Here is a 16,294-nt window from a genome sequence, read left to right as displayed (position 1 = left end):
GAGGGGGCGGGGAGGCCTGGCCCGCTCCCGCCCCACCCAGCGCCGAGGGGCGGGGCCGGGGCTGCGCTCGCGCTCGCGCCCCGGGCGGGCCTGTGGGCGTGCGCGCCCCTCGCTCTTCAGGGGAGGGGTCAGCGGTTGGCGCCGTCGGCCAGATCCTCTCAAGTTTGCGGCCCGGCGGCAGCCCGCTGACCCCCCTCCTCTCCCGCGTCGTCCTTTGCACGGCGGCGGCGGCAGCCGAGCCAGCGGAAACCTCGCTTTTCCGGGGCGCGGCCCCGGACCGAAGGGGGCTATCGCGGGAGCGCGCCTCGGCCCTCTCGGGTCTGTGGACCAGAGGCCCAACCCACTGCCCACCCAAGCCCGCTTTCCGACCGCCGCCCTGGCCCCCCCCCCCCCCCCACTGCGGCTCCAGGGCTTCTTCGCCGTCACGACCAGCGAAGGGAGCGATGGAGACCCAGCGGCCGGCTGAGCGCCTGTGGGCCCGGCAGTTTCCGCCCCGCTTCTCCCCAGTGTGGGCAAGGGCTCAAGGACCTAGAGTTCAGAAGGCCTTTGGCACGGGTGAATCTGAAGTTAAGCCCTGACCCACCTGGAGGCAACCACCTATTTTCTGCCCCTAATGTCCCCCTGCCACAAAGAACCATCACAGTCCCAAGCCCCCATCTCTACCCTCAATTTCTTCTACTTGGGATGTTTTTCTGCTTCGTCACTTATTAAATTTCTAAAATCCTATTCCTCCCGAGGCCTTACTCAACTGCCTCACCCTCCCTGGAGTCACCCACACTCCCGGCTCCAGAAACCATCTCGAAGCCTCCTGCATGCCGGCACCCCAGATGGTGGGCTTGGACCAGCATCAGTGGTACAGCAGCAGCATGTGACTTCCCTCCCCAGTGCTTGGCAAATGCCTGTTGGAACCACTGGTCCAACGTAGTCTAGCCTGTCAGAAAGACCTCCCAGGACAGGGGGACTAGAACCTGGGAAAGCAGCCCCCCCGCCCACCAAAACCTGGAGACTGGTTGATGAAACCACCCAGGGGCTCACACGGACTCAGGACAACCTACAGACTTTGAGCTGTGCTCTCCCCCACGTAAGGACTTGGACTCCTTTGGCCGCAAGGTCTATTAGGAAGGCCTGACCTGGCCTACTTCCCAAGCCCACTGTACTTCCTCAGCCCAGCCAGGGCGCTAAGCTGGCTATTTTTAGTCCCCAAGGACACACCAGTAAGGTCAAACCAGACCTGGAGGTCCTTCCCCCAGAGCCTTCCTACAAAAGCAGGCAGTGGTAAAACACACAATCTCAGTGTGCTTTAGCTTCATCACCAGTCTCAACTGCAACATCTGATCCAAGTGCCTGCCCCCAGCCACTGGAGCAACTTCAGGTTGTAGAAAATGGCTGTTTCCGTTCTTTTGCAGGAGGGGACTAAAGACGAAGGAGGATCAGAAGTGTTACATTTCATCTCTTTCCTTGGGAAACAGCTTTATTTACAAAACAGGTCTAAAATAAGAACATGAAATAACAAGCCCCTGGGAAGAGCAGGAGAGCTGGCTCTTGGGGACCCATATGTGAAGAAGCCCAGGTGTCCAGGCAAAGGGCCGGAAAGGAGGGCCAGGTGTGTGAGGGGACCTAAAATTTGAACTCCTTGTATTTCTTGCTGCCCCCACGGCTGTCCTGGGGCTGAGCTTTCCGTTTCTTTTGCTGTAGGAGAGAAAGAAACAGGTTACAACAGGTTAAACAACCGGCTGATCCCCAAAACGAAGGGTGGGCAGCCTGACAGAGCCACATACGTCTGTGGAAAAAGTACTGAAACTGGAATTCTCAGACTTGGATGAGCTCCCTCCCCTCCCTGTGCCTGTTTCATCATCCTGAAAGAGGGCAGCCCACTGGAGGATTCCTAAGGTTCCCAACCCCAAGGAAGCTCAGGGCAGCAGGCACCGCGTCCTCCCGCCCTCTCACCACTAGAGGACGCCAGCCCACTGAGAAGGCGGCCCTGCTCCCTGGCTCTCACCGCCAGGCTCCTGAGCGAGCGCCCACCTTCTGCTTGGCAGCGTGCTCGGCCACCATGTCGCTGAAGTCTTCTTTCTCCACTTGCGCCTGCTGCTCCCGCACGTGCTCCTCATACTTCTGGGTCATGGCCATGGGGTCCAGCTCCAACTCCTCGGGTGCCAGGGCCACTTCCACACCTTGCAGCTCGGGGGCCGGGCCCTTCCGGCTCATGACCTGCAAGAGGAATCAGAGCCTTGTCATCTCCAAAGGGAAGCTCAGAAGCCCTAGCTCCTGCACCCCTTCCCAGCCCCCAAAAGCAGTATCCTCCAAGTGCTCACCGTGGACATGTCATAGATGTGGGTTGACCCCATCATGGCCCCCCCAACAGTGGCCGTTCTCTTCTCCGGCAACACGGTGAACAGCTGAGGCGTCTCACTTCTGCAAAGGACGAGGGGGTCAAGCCCAAAAAGGAAAGGATAAAAGGGTCTCCAGGAGGGACAGCAAAAGGAGTAAGGGCAGCAGGCCCACCGAGCTCCCCAGCGAGGTTCCAAGACACCCAGGGGAAAAATTCTGCCCAAGCTGCCTCTGCAGGTCATGGAGACCCATGGGAGGAAGAAGTGCCACCTATTTCAAGAATGCTACTTGAAATACAACAGCAAATCTACCAATACCAACCCAGACCATGACTTCATCCCCACCCCTCCCCCTGGAAGAGGTGAAAATCTATTCTCACAAAGCAGCCAGAAGGAAAAACCGAATTCACATCCTGTCACTCCTTTGCTCAAAACCCTCTGAGGCTTCTGATCATTGTTTGAATAAACCCAAACTCTTTACCATGACCTATAGGGTGCATCGTCTGGTCCTGTACTTAATCCCTGCTCAGTACAGTCTAGCCCCAATACCCTTCTTTCTTTTTCTTCCTCAAAACTTGAGACTTCTGCTTCTGGATAAGGAGTAATAGGGACCAGATTTACCCTCCCACCTGAAACAATCAAAAAATGGGCAAAATATATGAAACAGTGGTTTTCAAGTCACTGGACACGAAGCAACAAAGAACAGTGACTCCTGAGAGACAAGAAACAAATGAGGTGATTCCTTCAATTGTCCATCCTACTGCACTGAGAGTTTCCAGGCTACAGAATAAAGAGGGGAACTCCTGGAGAGCACAGAGGCCTCTAGGAGTTGAAGGGGTGAAGCTGAAAGTGCAGGGAGACTAAGGCAACTAGAGATCATAGGACAGAGAACTGGAGAAGAGAAAGCAGCACGGAGACTGAAGAACTCAAGAGACCTACAGAGGATCCCCTCAAGTTCTCAGGTGAGTACTGTGTGGGAGGAGACTACCAAGGCCAGGGAAAGAACCACCCGAAAGCATTAGTGGTATCATACATGCCTGCTCTTCACACGGGACTGGGAATAGTGCCTAGTCCCACTAGCCGGACTGAAAAACCTGATTAACAGGGTATTGGATAGAGTATAGGGTCTTGTGCCTCAATAGTGAGGAGGACTGAGCACTGCTTCAGTCCTGCCTAATGAACCTGAAAAGCAAGACCTGAAAGAATCAAACTGTTCCCAAGTACCTTAACTGTAACCTTGAACAAAACTAAAGATTTTTATAGGACTATCAAAGTATTCTGGACCTGACAAGGTACATTTCGCAAAGTCTGGCATCCAATCAAAAATTACCATCCATGCAAAGAAGCATGAAAATACAATCTTCAATGAGGAAAACAATCAATCCACTTAAATCAACCCAGAACTGGCACAGATGTTAGCATTAGCAGGCAAGTACATTAAAATGTTATTATAATTGGATTCCGTATGTTCAAAAGTCAAATAAGAGACACAGGAGATATAAAAAGACCCAAATCGCACTGCTAGAGATGAAAACTACACTAGATGGGATTAACGTCAGATTAAAAATAGTGGAAAAAATATTAGCAAACTTGAAGACATAGGAATAGGAAACTTCTAAAATGAAATACAAAGAGAAATGAGAAATTTTTTAAATGAACAGAGCATCGGTGAGCTGTAGGTCAACTTCAAGAAATCTAATAGATGTATAATTGGAGTTCCCAAAGGAGAGGAGAAAGAGAAGGGAACAGGAAAAAATATTTGGAGAAATAATGGCCAGAATTTTTCCAAAATTAATAAAAACTATAAAGGCATAGATTCCAGATGCTTAACAAACCCAAGTAAAGAAACACAAAGATGGGACTTCCCTGGCAGTTCAGTGGTGAGGACTTGCCACTTTCACTGCTTTCACTCCTGGCTTTCACCAGGTTGGGGAACTGAGATCCTGCAAGCCATGCAGCATGGCCAGAAAAAGAAGGAAAAAAACCCCCACCAAACCATTTTAAAAAAAGAAAGAAATACGAAGAAAACTACACTGACATGCTGCACTACACTGCATGTCATAACCTGTTCAAAACAGTGATAAAAAGAGAATCTTAAAAGCAGCCAGAGAAAAATGCACAGAGGAACAAAGGAAGGATGATGACAGATTTCCTGTCAGAAATGATGCAAGAAAGAAGACACTGAATCAACATCTTTAAAGTAATGAAAGAAAAAAACACTGTCAACCTAGAATCCTGTATCTTTCAAAAGGGAAGACTACTACGTGGTTATTATTTTTGTTTAAATGGTCAATTATCTTTTAGAGAGATTTAAATAATAAGAATTGTCTATTACCATTTCCAGTGTTCTTTCACTTGCTCTTAGAGTTCCTTCTGCCCCAGCTCTCAGCCCAAATACCTCTTCCTCCGTAGGCCTTCCCAAAGGCCTCCCCACCACCCAAGTCCCTCTACATCCTATTACTCAGTTTCCTTTGCTACACGTCTTATCCACATCTGAAATTATCTTGTTCTCTGATCACTTGTTTACCTCGCCTGACTTTTCACTGCAGACGTCCCAGTGCCTAGAGCAGTGCCTGGCACAGAGCTCGTGTTCAATAATTGTTTAAAAAGAGAAAAGGGGGGGGGGGGGTGGGAGACAAAAGTCAGCCAGTCCACCTAGAGGCTGAAAATCCTCTCCTCTCAGCCCTCCCTGGTTCCCTCACCCATCCATCGCCTCCTCAATCTTCTTCTTCCTCAGTTCAATGAGTTCAGGGGTCTCCATTCCAGCTGGCACTGACGAGAACCCTCCAGGAGTGATGAGGCCACTGTGAAGAGAGGAACAAGCTCTGGAGTAAAGACAAGGCCCCCAAAGACAGACATACCACTTCAGAGAGGCAGACTCTCTGCTTCCCCCACCTGTCTGCAGGGGTAATGAAGCCCGTCTCATCTGGCTTATCTTCATCACTTTCTTCCTCTTCCTCTTCTTCTGAAGACTCTTCATCTGATGGCTCCAGCTCCCCCCAAGGGGTCCGATCAATCTCTTCTTCCTCAGTCTTGGTCTGAAAGACATCACTCATTCATTCAACAAATGTTTACTATATACCTATTATGTGTCAAGCGGTTGTAAACAGAGGGATATGCGAGTAAACAAACAGACGATAATCCCTACCCACAGAGAGCTCATATGCCAGTGGGGAGCTTGCATTACATCTCAGGAAAACATATGTCCGTTTTCCAGACTTTGAAACTTCAGAACACACAGCTCTCTGCTAATGAAGCTATAAACCAACCATCTCTGAACTTCATGACCTTAACTAAGACCAAGCTTGCCAGCCATGGCCCATACCTGAAATTCAGCAGCATTGGTTCCAAACACATCCCCATAGAGGGGTTTCCCGGTCTCATCTACTGGGGGTTTGCCCCAGCCACCAGCATGGTACCCAAAGGAACAGCTCTGCAAAACAGGAAAAGCAAGTCAGTTCCACTCCTATGCTCCAAAAGAAACACTGAAGCCGTAAAGATAAGTCATGCTCCAAAGTACAGAACTAACACCTGGGAACTCTGGAGATTATGATTTCAGAGAAGAATTAAATCTTATAAAGCATTACAAAGCAAAAGTAGTAAACAACAAAAATCTGGAGGTAACAGGATGGGGAGATGGGAGCAGAAAGCATGCTAGTAATTTCAGCCTTTGTGGCAGAGTCCATGCTATCTGAAACTGAAACATACACTTTAAAAAACTTGACTCCAACTTCTTACTGATTTTTCCTAACTTTGGCAAGCTTTTAGAATCTATTACTCTTAAGGGACAGAAATTTTTATCTGAAGTTTAACAATTACTTCTTTTTCACTTTAATAAATCTTTCCTTAAAAAAATTTTAAAAATAAAAATAAGTTCAATGCCATTCCTGAGATAAAATTATATCTGTCTATCCATGTATACATCAGAGAGATTATCTGGAAACACATTCACCAGATATTAAATTTGGTTATTTCTGAGTGGTGAAATGTGGGTGATGTGTTTTCAACTTTGTACTTGTCAATTCTGATTGACCACTTTATGACAAGCATCTCAGGTTTTTTTTAAAACAAAAACCATTACTCCTTTTAAAAAAAAAAAAAAAAGACACATGGTAGGATGAGAAAAGGGCAAAGAAAATCATCCTCTAGTTAAAGTAGAGCCAGCGAAGAATGAAAGCAAGGACAGTGCTCACCTCGGGGATAGGCGAGTTCAGCCCAGGGATTTTCAGGTTGGGGTACGACGGGGGTGGTCCATATCGCTGCATGGCAATCAGCCACGGGGGAGGGACCTTGTGGGCATTCTGCAGGAAAAAGAGGACAGGATACCATCTGCCCAACCCTAACCCTTTGTCTCCCTCCTGCCCCAATTCCCAACCCCTTCTCTGCTTTCCCAGTCAGATAACTGGCACTCACTGGTCCTACTGGCATCCCCAAGGAAATCCTCAGCTCATCAGACAGATCTCCTGGCTTCTTCTCCTTCAGTCGTGTCTCAAACTCCTTCCCCTGAGGAAAAAGCCAAGCATGCTGTATTGTGGACACCAGACACACGCTGGGAGGTCAATTGCAAGAGGACATAAGAACAAAGCCGAGATGTCCCAATCCACATCAGACACAAAGTCCCACTGAGGGCTGCCCAGTTCCCACTCTGATTCTCATCACTTCTTTCCCTGGCTAGAGTAGGGAAAGGAATAAAGGCCAGGAAGGAGGGAGAAAGGCAAGACTCCCAGTGCAGTCACTAACCCACTATGAGAACATGGCCAAATCTAAGGACAGGCTTTCTCATCTGCTAAATGAGGACGTTCGAGAAGATGATCTCCAAGGTCCTTCCACTTCAAAAATTGCATGATATCATGGTGATTAATGATTTCAAGCATCAGAAAAAAAATACTTTTCTCCTACCCTCAATACTAAACGTTTCCTAAAAGCATCTGCCCTTGGCCCCTCTGTTCCTAAACCACCCACAATAAACAATGATCACCTCAAAGACATAGTCTGCATCTCTCTTTCAGAAAACCACCTCATTCCAAATTCCATTCCATCCAAGGGGAGCTGATGGACAATTCTAAGGCTGAGGGGAGGGGCCCCGTACCCGCTTCCAGCTTCCAAACCCCTTATGACCCAGAGTTACACAGCCATGACCAAAGGCCCAGCCTTGCCTCCCCACGCCCTCCCGGACCTCGTAGTACAGGTCCCCGTGGATGGTCAGCTTTGGCTTGGTCTGCCACTTGAAGAAGGCGTCATGCAGTTTCTGGTAGTCAATGTCGATCTTCCCCATCTTGGGCCGAACCTTCTCGCGCATTTTTGACTTCATGGTTTTCTGTTCTTCCTGTGGAGAATGGCCGAAGACACACCATAGAAAGTATTCACCAAGTTCAACTCTTGGTAGGTCTAAATCCCCACTCCCAAAAGAGACAGAGGGAAACCTCATTTGGCTCATTCCAGAAGTCACCAAAATCCTTCCTGCTCAAGCCCCTCAAAATTACATGATCCACGCTGAACAAAATAGATGTAACATATGACACCAGCCTCAGCTATCTAGGTCAAATATTTTTTAAGCCATCTGATCAAGAGACTGAGATCATCAGTTGCCTCTGCAGAGAGCTGGGTGACTAGAATCTAACTGGAGGCAGTTTTCACCATGCGCTTTGGTACCTCCTGAATTTCTGCACTACACGCAACTATTACCTAATGAGGGTATTTAATTAAAAATTTTAAATTCTACACGTTACACAACCACCATACATTTCTAGCCACAAGTGCATCAGGTTCACAAAGGGGGCAGAGAACTACAGACACAGCAACCTGCAGAGGGAGGAGTCACCGTGTGCAAATCAGAGAGCTGGCAAAGTGCAGGCAGGAGGACAAGGAGACAAGGGCAAACCGAACCGCACAGAACCGGAAGTCTCAGCGGGGGCAGGAGAGCGAGCTCTGAGCATACAGGTGAGGTCTGCCTTTCGTGAGATGTCCTTCCCCTCCTGCCCTCCCCGCCATGTGTCACATGCAGTGCTGACTTCTAAACTGAAGAATAAATAATCAGACGGTTAACGTGTAGGTGGGTTTTGGGAGCCAGCTGCAATTTTGAAGCCGGCTGCTGCTGAGGCCGTGGATCCCCCAGGGCAGATCTGAACCCCAGCCAGGCCCTCACCTTCTCCTGCAGGGCCTCCCGCATCTCCTGGATGCCTGTGCGTTTGATGAAGTCGGGTAGCTCGAAGGGGGGCTTCTCAATGCCTCGTTTGCCCTGCAGGTACTTGCGCTTAAAACACCAGTGGCGAGGCACGGGCACAGAATTCCGAGTGGCCTTGAGGTGAACCAAGAGCTTGGGGTCCTGCGCAGTCACGTCATGCATCTCCACAACGTCGGGCCGAGCCACAAGCTGGAAAACACAGCAGCACCCCTCTGGAAAGCCTGAACTTCTCAGATCTAAAGCTTGCTTGCTTTCTCTTCCTCAAAGGGCCCGTCCCGGGCCTCCTTCAAAGCCCTCCTCCCCACCCCGATAGCAAACCCCCTGTGAGGTTCCGGGAGCTCCTCGTGTGCTCTCCCAGCTGGGCTCCAGGGCCTGATGGAGCGTCTCAGCTCTCACCTGCTTGAGTTCAGCCACAGTGAAGCGATTCATTCGGCGCAGCTTCTTCTTGGACAGCTTGGGGGCTTCTGGCTTCTTTTCCTAGAACAGGACATTTTTTTTTTTTTTTTGGCCTCGCTGCGCGGCTTGCGGGATCTTAGTTCCCCAACCTGGGACCGAACCCATGCCCCCTGCAGTGGAAGTGTGGAGTCCTGACCACTGGACCACCAGGGAAGTCCCAGAACAATCATCTCTTGTGAGCAGGATTCTTAGGTGTGAATCAGACCGCCCAGCTTACCCTGAAACTAAAGCCACCAAAGGACTTTTCCCCTGCAAGAGTTCACCACGGTCCCTCGCTGGATGCATCTCAGCTACTCGTCCCCAGAGTCCCTGTTTCCCCAACAGGAGGGCGTGGGCCTCACCTGTTCATCATCACTGCTGTCATCATCGCTGTCCTTGTGCTCCTCCTCAAAGCCCTTCTTCTTGGGGGCCGCAGAGTTCTCCAGTTTGTCAAGTTTCTCTGGCTCCTTCTCCTTCTCCTTCTTCACGTCATCAGTGAGCTGAGGAGGCAGACAGCATGGAAACCCCAGCCCTGGGCCCCTCCCCGGTTCCTGCACCTGGCACTGAAGAGATGCCCTCCTCACCCCGTCCTGCCCCATCCCTGCCCCTACTCTGCTCAGCTCTGCCCCTTCCGAGTGCGCTCCTCCTTGTACCTTGAAAGCCTCAAAAATCCTCTTGAAGAAGATGAAGTTGGGCTCATAAATTTCAGGCTCTTCAGTCACGTACTCAATTTCCACATCAGCCGCTGGGGAGTCAGAGCCACGGGAGCGGCTTGACTCTTTGTCTCGGTCCCCAGAGCTCTCAGATGATGCCCCCCGCACCCGCTGGGGCTTTTTCTTCTTCTTTCGGTTCCGACGCTTCCGGTTTTTCTGCCAAAACATGGAAAACCAACTGGGTCAGGGAATCCAAGCACCATGCTTGCCTCCCAACCCCTAATCTCACCCAATTTCCCCAAGTGACTGAGAAAAGAGGCCTTGAAGTCAGACCACAAAGTTCTACCCCTCTCAAGCTGTGTGCCTCTGAGAACATTACTGCATCTCTCAGAACCTCAGTTATTTCAGCTCTAAAATGGAGGCATGCATCACAGAACTCAAAGGATTTATGCCAATTGAATAAAAAATACCTGTAAGATGCTTTGGACAAAGAACTGGCACAAGGCAGCAGTTACTGCTTATTGAACACTTAGAATAGGAGCTATTTTAGTGCCCAAACCCGCTCTCTGACATCCCTTCCAGATCCAGCTCCATCCATACCTCTTTTTTAGATACGGACACTGTGTCCTCCTCAGTCTCGGACGCCGAGTGGCCCAGGGACGAGCGAGTATCTGTCTCCATTTCCTCTTCCTCTGTAAGGGAGGAAGGAGGCCATCAGTCTCTTCACGGTAACCCCTCTTTACCAAGAGCCAGTTTCTCTCTCAAATCCTCCTCGGGGGAGGGAGGAGGGAAGCAAACTTGGCCTCAGCTCTGCAGGTTCTGTCCCTGCAGCCCTTGGGACACGGTGACACACTCACCCTGCTGAGAGTTCATCTCTTCCTGGCGGCTCTCCTTTAGCTGCAGGATCTTTTCCAAAGCCTGGGGGATCTTGGGGCCCACAGAGGGGTCATCCATCTGCCAGAGACAACCCAGGCAGAGGGGGTGATCACAGTGCCCTTTTTCCTCTGACTCCTACCTCTTGTACTCCAAAGCCTGCTGGCCAGGTGTTGGGAATAGCAGAGAGGGGACAACACCAACTGAATTCAACCATCCCTCAGCATCCTGCAAAGTGACGCCCAGAACCCTACCCCAGAAACGTCTCCCAGACCCTACTTCCTGCCCTACCTAAGTATGTTTTAAGTAAATATGGCTCCCCCCACCCAACCCCACCCCCAGAAGTTCTCCCATCTTCTCTGGAATCCTTCTCAAAAAATCCAGAAACAGTCCCCTTCTAAAACACACTCTCCTGTCCCTAGGAGGAAATCAGCAATCTCACCTCTCTGTTCTCATCTCCAGGAGGTGGTGGGGGACCACGAGGCCGAGGAACAGGGGCTCCCATAGGCAGCACAGTGGGAGTGGGGCCCACTGGAGCAGCCACTGAGAGGAGACAAAACAAAATCTCAAGTCAGAAAAGACAAATCACACATTTTAAAAATTACCTTCCTTGGGGCTTCTCTGGCGGCTCAGTGGTTGGGAATCCGCCTGCCAATGCAGGGGACACGGGTTCGAGCCCTGGTCCAGGAAGATCCCACATGCCACAGAGCAACCAAGCCTGTGCGCCACAACTACTGAGCCTGTGCTCTAGAGCCCGCGAACCACAACTACTGAGCCCATGTGCCACAACTACTGAAGCCCACGTGCCTAGACCCCATGCTCCACAACAAAGAGAAGCCACCGCAATGAGAAGCCTGTGCACCACAAAGAAGAGTAGCCCCCGCTCGCCGCAACTAGAGAAAGCCCGTGCACAGCAATGAAGGCCCAATGCAGCCAAAAATAAAATAAATAAAATAAATAAATTTTTTAAAAAAGAATGATTTGGAAAAAAAAATTAAAAAATAAAAATTACCTTCCTTGCTTCAAAGTCAGGGTAATGGCTACACTTGGGAGAGGGGGTGGCTAGAAGGATGCAGGGCTTCTAGGGTGCTGGTAGTTTTGGTTCCTGGTCCAAGTGCTAGTTGTATGGATGTATTCAGTTTGTGAAAATTCACTGAACTGTACGCTTACAATATGTGCACTCTTTTATGTGATATATACTTAAATTAAAAATTGTCATCATCTGCCTTGCCCTTCCCTTCCATTTCCATGGTCTTACCTCGAGGACCCAGAGGAGTGCGAACACCAATTTGGCCCATGTCTTGTGGGGGCCGGGGGACTGGCGTGCCCATCTTGGCAATCTCCTGCTGCCGTTCCTGCTCCAGTAACACAGCTGCCTACGAGAGGGAAGTAGGAGTTGGAGACACCGCTTTGGAAATCCACTGGGCAGGCAGCCCCTGGCAAATGCAGCCTTTCAGCCAGGTAACTGGCCCAAGGAGAACTGACTAATCAGGTACCACCCGTGTTCTGACATCCTCGCCACACCCACACTTCCAGCCTATTGATCCAAGTGAAGGAGCCCTCTCCCCACAAAAGAAAACCCCTGGAAATGACACCAATAAAAACCCTGGGAAACTTCTGGTTCCTAACAGAGAATTTACTATTTAATAAACACTACCTTATGTTTTTTAACAAGATTTTTCTTCCCCAAGAGATTAAGTTATTTCTAAGGAACACTGAATTCTTTTCTTGTACCTACCCCTCAAGATCTAGCACAATCTGGGCAAAGACAGTACTCTGTAAATATTTCCATATTTGTTGCTGTTAATGCTTATTTTCTAATACTCCTGAGCAACCTATGGGGTAACAACTGATATAATGCATCTCTGTGGCTGAATGTCTTATGTATCATTCCCTAACTCAGAGCCATCACGTTTAAACTAAATCTGATACAAATGACTAAATCAGCCCAAAGTTCTCTCCAATGTACCTAAAATGATATCATGTAAGACTAGTAGGGGTCAGGAAACCTTTTCTGTAATGGGCCAGTCAGTAAATATTTTAGCCTTTTCAGACTGTCTGTACAGACTCTGTTGTGTATTCTCCGTTTGTTTTTTGTTCTTTTTTTTTTTTAACGATCCTTCAAAAATATAAAAACCATTCTTACGTCACAGGCCATACAGAAACAGGCTGTATTCCACAGTTTACCAACCCTTGGGCTAGATAAAAGAGAGAATTATTTGGGAGATACTGGAACTTAGATGAGGATGAGGTAACTTCCATGGAAAACTTTTTTTTTTTTTTTTTTTTTTTTGTGGCCATACCATGCGGCTTGCAGGATCTTAGTTCCCTCACCAGGGATCGAACCCAGGCCCCCAGCAGTGGAAGCGCAGAGTCCTAACCACTGGACCGCCAGGGAATTCCCTCCATGGAAAACTTGAATGGTACTTCTCATTTTAGACACTAAGCACTAGAAGTGACAGACAACGGATTGGACCCTGAGGTCAAAGGTTAGGATGAGGAGGCATTACCCGCTTCTGCTGCTCCAAAAGTTCATGTTCCTTCAGTGAATGATCTCCCTGCTTAAAAAAGAAAACAAGCTCATACCAGCACCAATACCCCACAGGCCAGTCTGCCACAACTCTGCTTCCTGGCGTCCTCTTCCAGCCTAGGGCCCAAGTCTTTGGTTCAGATCTTCCCAGAAGCCTTGGCCCCAGGATCCGGCTCTCTCTGAGGCTCCACTCCCCTTTCGGGACCCTGATGGGACCCAGGCTCAGGCTGCCACCTGCCCTACCTGCTTGGCACGCTCCTCCTGCTGCATCAGCAACGCCGCCTGCTGCTGCGCCAGCTTTAGCCGCTCTTCCTCTGACAGCGCCACAGGCTCGCCCGCCCGGAGAGAAGGAGGGGGCCCCAGGTTTGGTGGGCGGGGTCCAACTGCCATAGGAAAGCCAAGGCCAAGGCCGGGTGGGGGTGGTGGGGGTGGCGGAGGAGGTTGCAGAGGAGGGAGTCCCATGTGGGGGGGTGGCATGGGAATCCCAGAGAGCTGTGGGGAAAATAAGACCGTTAACTAGGCAGCATTTATCTAACTGCAGACATTTGCTGGGGAACTGCTATAAGCCAGGTGCTGGGATGTGAAGTCAAATGACGCATAATTCTTGCACTCAGGAAAAGAATACTCTACAGCAATATCAAGGATATCAAGAATACTCTATAGCAATGTTAACTCTGGGGCACGAACTAATGGAAGCTATCAACTCACTCTCCAGAAAAATATCATGAATATAGACTTTGCATACAATTTCAGGAGATTCAGGGACACCTCAAAAGGCCATCTAAGAACTTCTCATCCCACACATAGACGTCCCTGGACCCCAAGTCAGAGCCACTGCTCTAAAGAAAGAGAGTCAAATCCTGGATCAGAAAAGACATGGCAGTTGAGAGGAGTTGGAGCCAGTGTGCCCCCAAGAGCTCAATAAATATAGAGAGTGTGAAATCAAATCAGGGAGTAAGCCCTAGTTTCTCACTGAATAACATGGTAACTGTGTGCTTGGAGGGCAGAGAAGAGGGTGACTACGTTCCACTGGGGGTGGAGTAAATCAGGCTTCCGGATATTTAAGCTGAATCTTAAATGACATGTAGAATTTGGAGGAGCTGACACTGAGGAAAGAGGCAAGGATCAGGATCAAGGGAAAACTGAAGAGTTCCCAATTCTGTCATCACAGTACCTCCCTGCCCAATCGGCTAGTTGCATCCCTCCCGTACATTCCATGTGAGAGGATGGGCTACTGTGAGTAGAAACGGATCTTATCAAGCCGGACAACCTCCTTACCTGTGCTGACATAGGAGGGGGAGCAGCTTTGTCCCCATCTTCACCTCTCAGAACGGGCCGATTCAGGACGATGCCAGTCTGAGAAAGAGAAGGACTCTGAGTCAGTCCAAAAGGAGCTCTTCCACTGAACAACATTCGCTCTGTTCAACAAAATTTACCCAGCGCCTGTCTGCCAGAGCTCGGACTGGGCTCTCAGAAGGACCGATATATCTGAGCAGGCAAGAAGAGGCAAAAAGAGCAAGACCCCACTTGCTGTACCGAGATACGTTAAGAACGAAGACCGAGTTGTGAGGGATCATTAATGCCTCCTCGAAAAGCTCGGCCTACCCTGATGTCCCGCCACTAACACTTACCTGGCGGGTGTAGGTCTGCAGCCGCTCCACCAGCTCCTCGCGACTCCCTGCTGGGCAAAGCACAGGATCAATGGGGTAGGTCAGGCGGAGCAGGCCCAAGTCAGGCCCCCGCGGCCAGCCTCCACCCCCGCCCCCGAGTCTCCGAGGTAACCAGCTCCGCTTCCCAGCAGGCCTGCACTTTCCCGCTCTTGACCTCCCGTGCTCCTCACCCTGGATCGGAGCTCCGATCTCTGCTAATTTGGCCTGAAGCTCCTGGGCAGCCCAGGCACCATAGTGCCCAGGGGGCGGCGGCGGCGGCAGCTGCAACTCTCCTTTAGGGGGCTCGGGATGCTCGGCCGCCATCTTAGCCGCAGGAAGGCGCGCGACCAACCCGGAAGCTCGGGCCAGCCTCCCAGCCCACTTCCCGGAACTTCCGGCAGCGCTCGAGGGTTGTTAGACCTTTCCGATTAGGGCCCACCCCCTGCCGTTCTCCAATGGTCCTAAGCGGCCTGGTCGCGAAGCCTTCTGGGAGTTGTAGTGCGCAGGTCACGGTCTCTGCGGGTCAGAAGCCGGGAGGGGAGGACGGTGGCCGGCCACGGCACCGGGAACAGTGGGGGCCGGAGCAGGGGCGGGGCTGCGGGGAAAGCTGGTCCTGCCTGGAGGGCGTGCTTTCAGCGTTTCACCGGCCGCAGCACTGACCTCCCGCCTTCCGGCCCGACTCCCTGGTCGGGCGTGAGAGGCCCGGACGCTTACGTTCCGGAGGGACTCGTTCCCCCGGCGGCCGCGCGCTGTGGGCGCCAAGCGGGAGGTTGCAGCCGATGCCTGTGATAAAACAGTGTCTGATTGTCTGCCCGCCCACCCCCGGCCCAGGCATGGATGAATGGGCTGAAAGGGGATCGGAGCCGGGAGCGAAGTGGGCCCTCCCGGCTGAGCTCCAGCTGCCGACCTGGGGGAAGGGCCACACTAAAGCCCCTTTTTCCACCTTCCTGGCCGGCTCAAATGTCATCTCCTCTAAGCTGTCTCCCGCCTTTCCTGCCCTGGAGTGCCCATAACACGTCGAAACCTCCACCATTTGTTTTGAATTCTTTCTTGCCCTTTCTCCGCACTTCCAACCCCAAGATAGGAGTTTTTACCGGCTCGCAGTACCCGGCGTTAAAGAGGCGTTCAATAAATGATTACTAAAAAAAAAAAAAAAAAAGCAAATGTAACAGTCTTTCTGGCCACAGGATTTGGGTCTTTTTTAGTCTTGAAAATAACTCAGGGGATTCCCTGGCGGTCCAGTGGATAGGACTCAGTGCTTTCACTGCGGGGCCAGGGTTCCATCACTGGTCAGGGAACCCCATAGGCCTCACGGCGCAGCCAAAAAAAATAAAGAAAGAAAATAAATTTAGGACCTTTTCTTCCCTCATCCCCACCAGCCTACCACTGCAGCTGACCCTGTCTGCTGCTCCCCTACCCCACCAGCGGCCTGTGCCTCTGAGGGAGGGATGGGCGGGTGCCCCCTGCTTGCCCACCTTCTACTTCTCCCTGTCCTGACCAGTCAATTCAGTTAACCTTCCCCCCTCTGCCACTAGCTGTGAGGTCCCTTTCCCATTCTAGCTCTGCTCTCTCACTGACAGCCAGGCTCCGGTCCTGTGTGAGTGTGTGTGTGTTGGGTGAGAGAGCTGGGAACCTCAGAA

The 16,294-nt window shown here is 50.8% G+C and overlaps 1 protein-coding gene across 2 annotated transcripts; it reads right to left on the bottom strand.

Annotated features, from left to right (window-relative positions):
- Nucleotides 1–1,439: 1,439 nt before the first annotated feature.
- On the bottom strand, nucleotides 1,440–15,019 carry SF3B2 (splicing factor 3b subunit 2). 2 transcript variants are annotated; one of them, XM_059932060.1, is made up of 22 exons: nucleotides 14,846–15,019; nucleotides 14,637–14,686; nucleotides 14,284–14,361; nucleotides 13,249–13,497; nucleotides 12,986–13,036; nucleotides 11,734–11,851; nucleotides 10,918–11,018; nucleotides 10,460–10,556; nucleotides 10,203–10,294; nucleotides 9,603–9,818; nucleotides 9,312–9,449; nucleotides 8,911–8,991; nucleotides 8,476–8,703; nucleotides 7,507–7,656; nucleotides 6,744–6,833; nucleotides 6,524–6,631; nucleotides 5,656–5,763; nucleotides 5,226–5,368; nucleotides 5,033–5,134; nucleotides 2,316–2,415; nucleotides 2,026–2,211; nucleotides 1,440–1,689 (listed from the first exon to the last, which is right to left on the bottom strand). In XM_059932060.1, the coding sequence occupies exons 1-22, from the start codon at nucleotides 14,976–14,978 to the stop codon at nucleotides 1,618–1,620; spliced, it is 2,691 nt and encodes an 896-aa protein (XP_059788043.1). In that variant the 5' UTR covers nucleotides 14,979–15,019; the 3' UTR covers nucleotides 1,440–1,617. The 2 variants fall into 2 exon arrangements, with proteins under 2 accessions (XP_059788043.1, XP_059788044.1); XM_059932061.1 differs by having other exon boundaries at nucleotides 14,637–14,683.
- Between the last annotated feature and the right edge of the window lie 1,275 nt (nucleotides 15,020–16,294).

This window comes from Balaenoptera ricei, chromosome 8 (assembly GCF_028023285.1).
Source record: "Balaenoptera ricei isolate mBalRic1 chromosome 8, mBalRic1.hap2, whole genome shotgun sequence".
Classification (NCBI taxonomy): Eukaryota; Metazoa; Chordata; class Mammalia; order Artiodactyla; family Balaenopteridae; genus Balaenoptera; species Balaenoptera ricei.
This window is presented reverse-complemented; position numbering and strand designations above follow the sequence as displayed.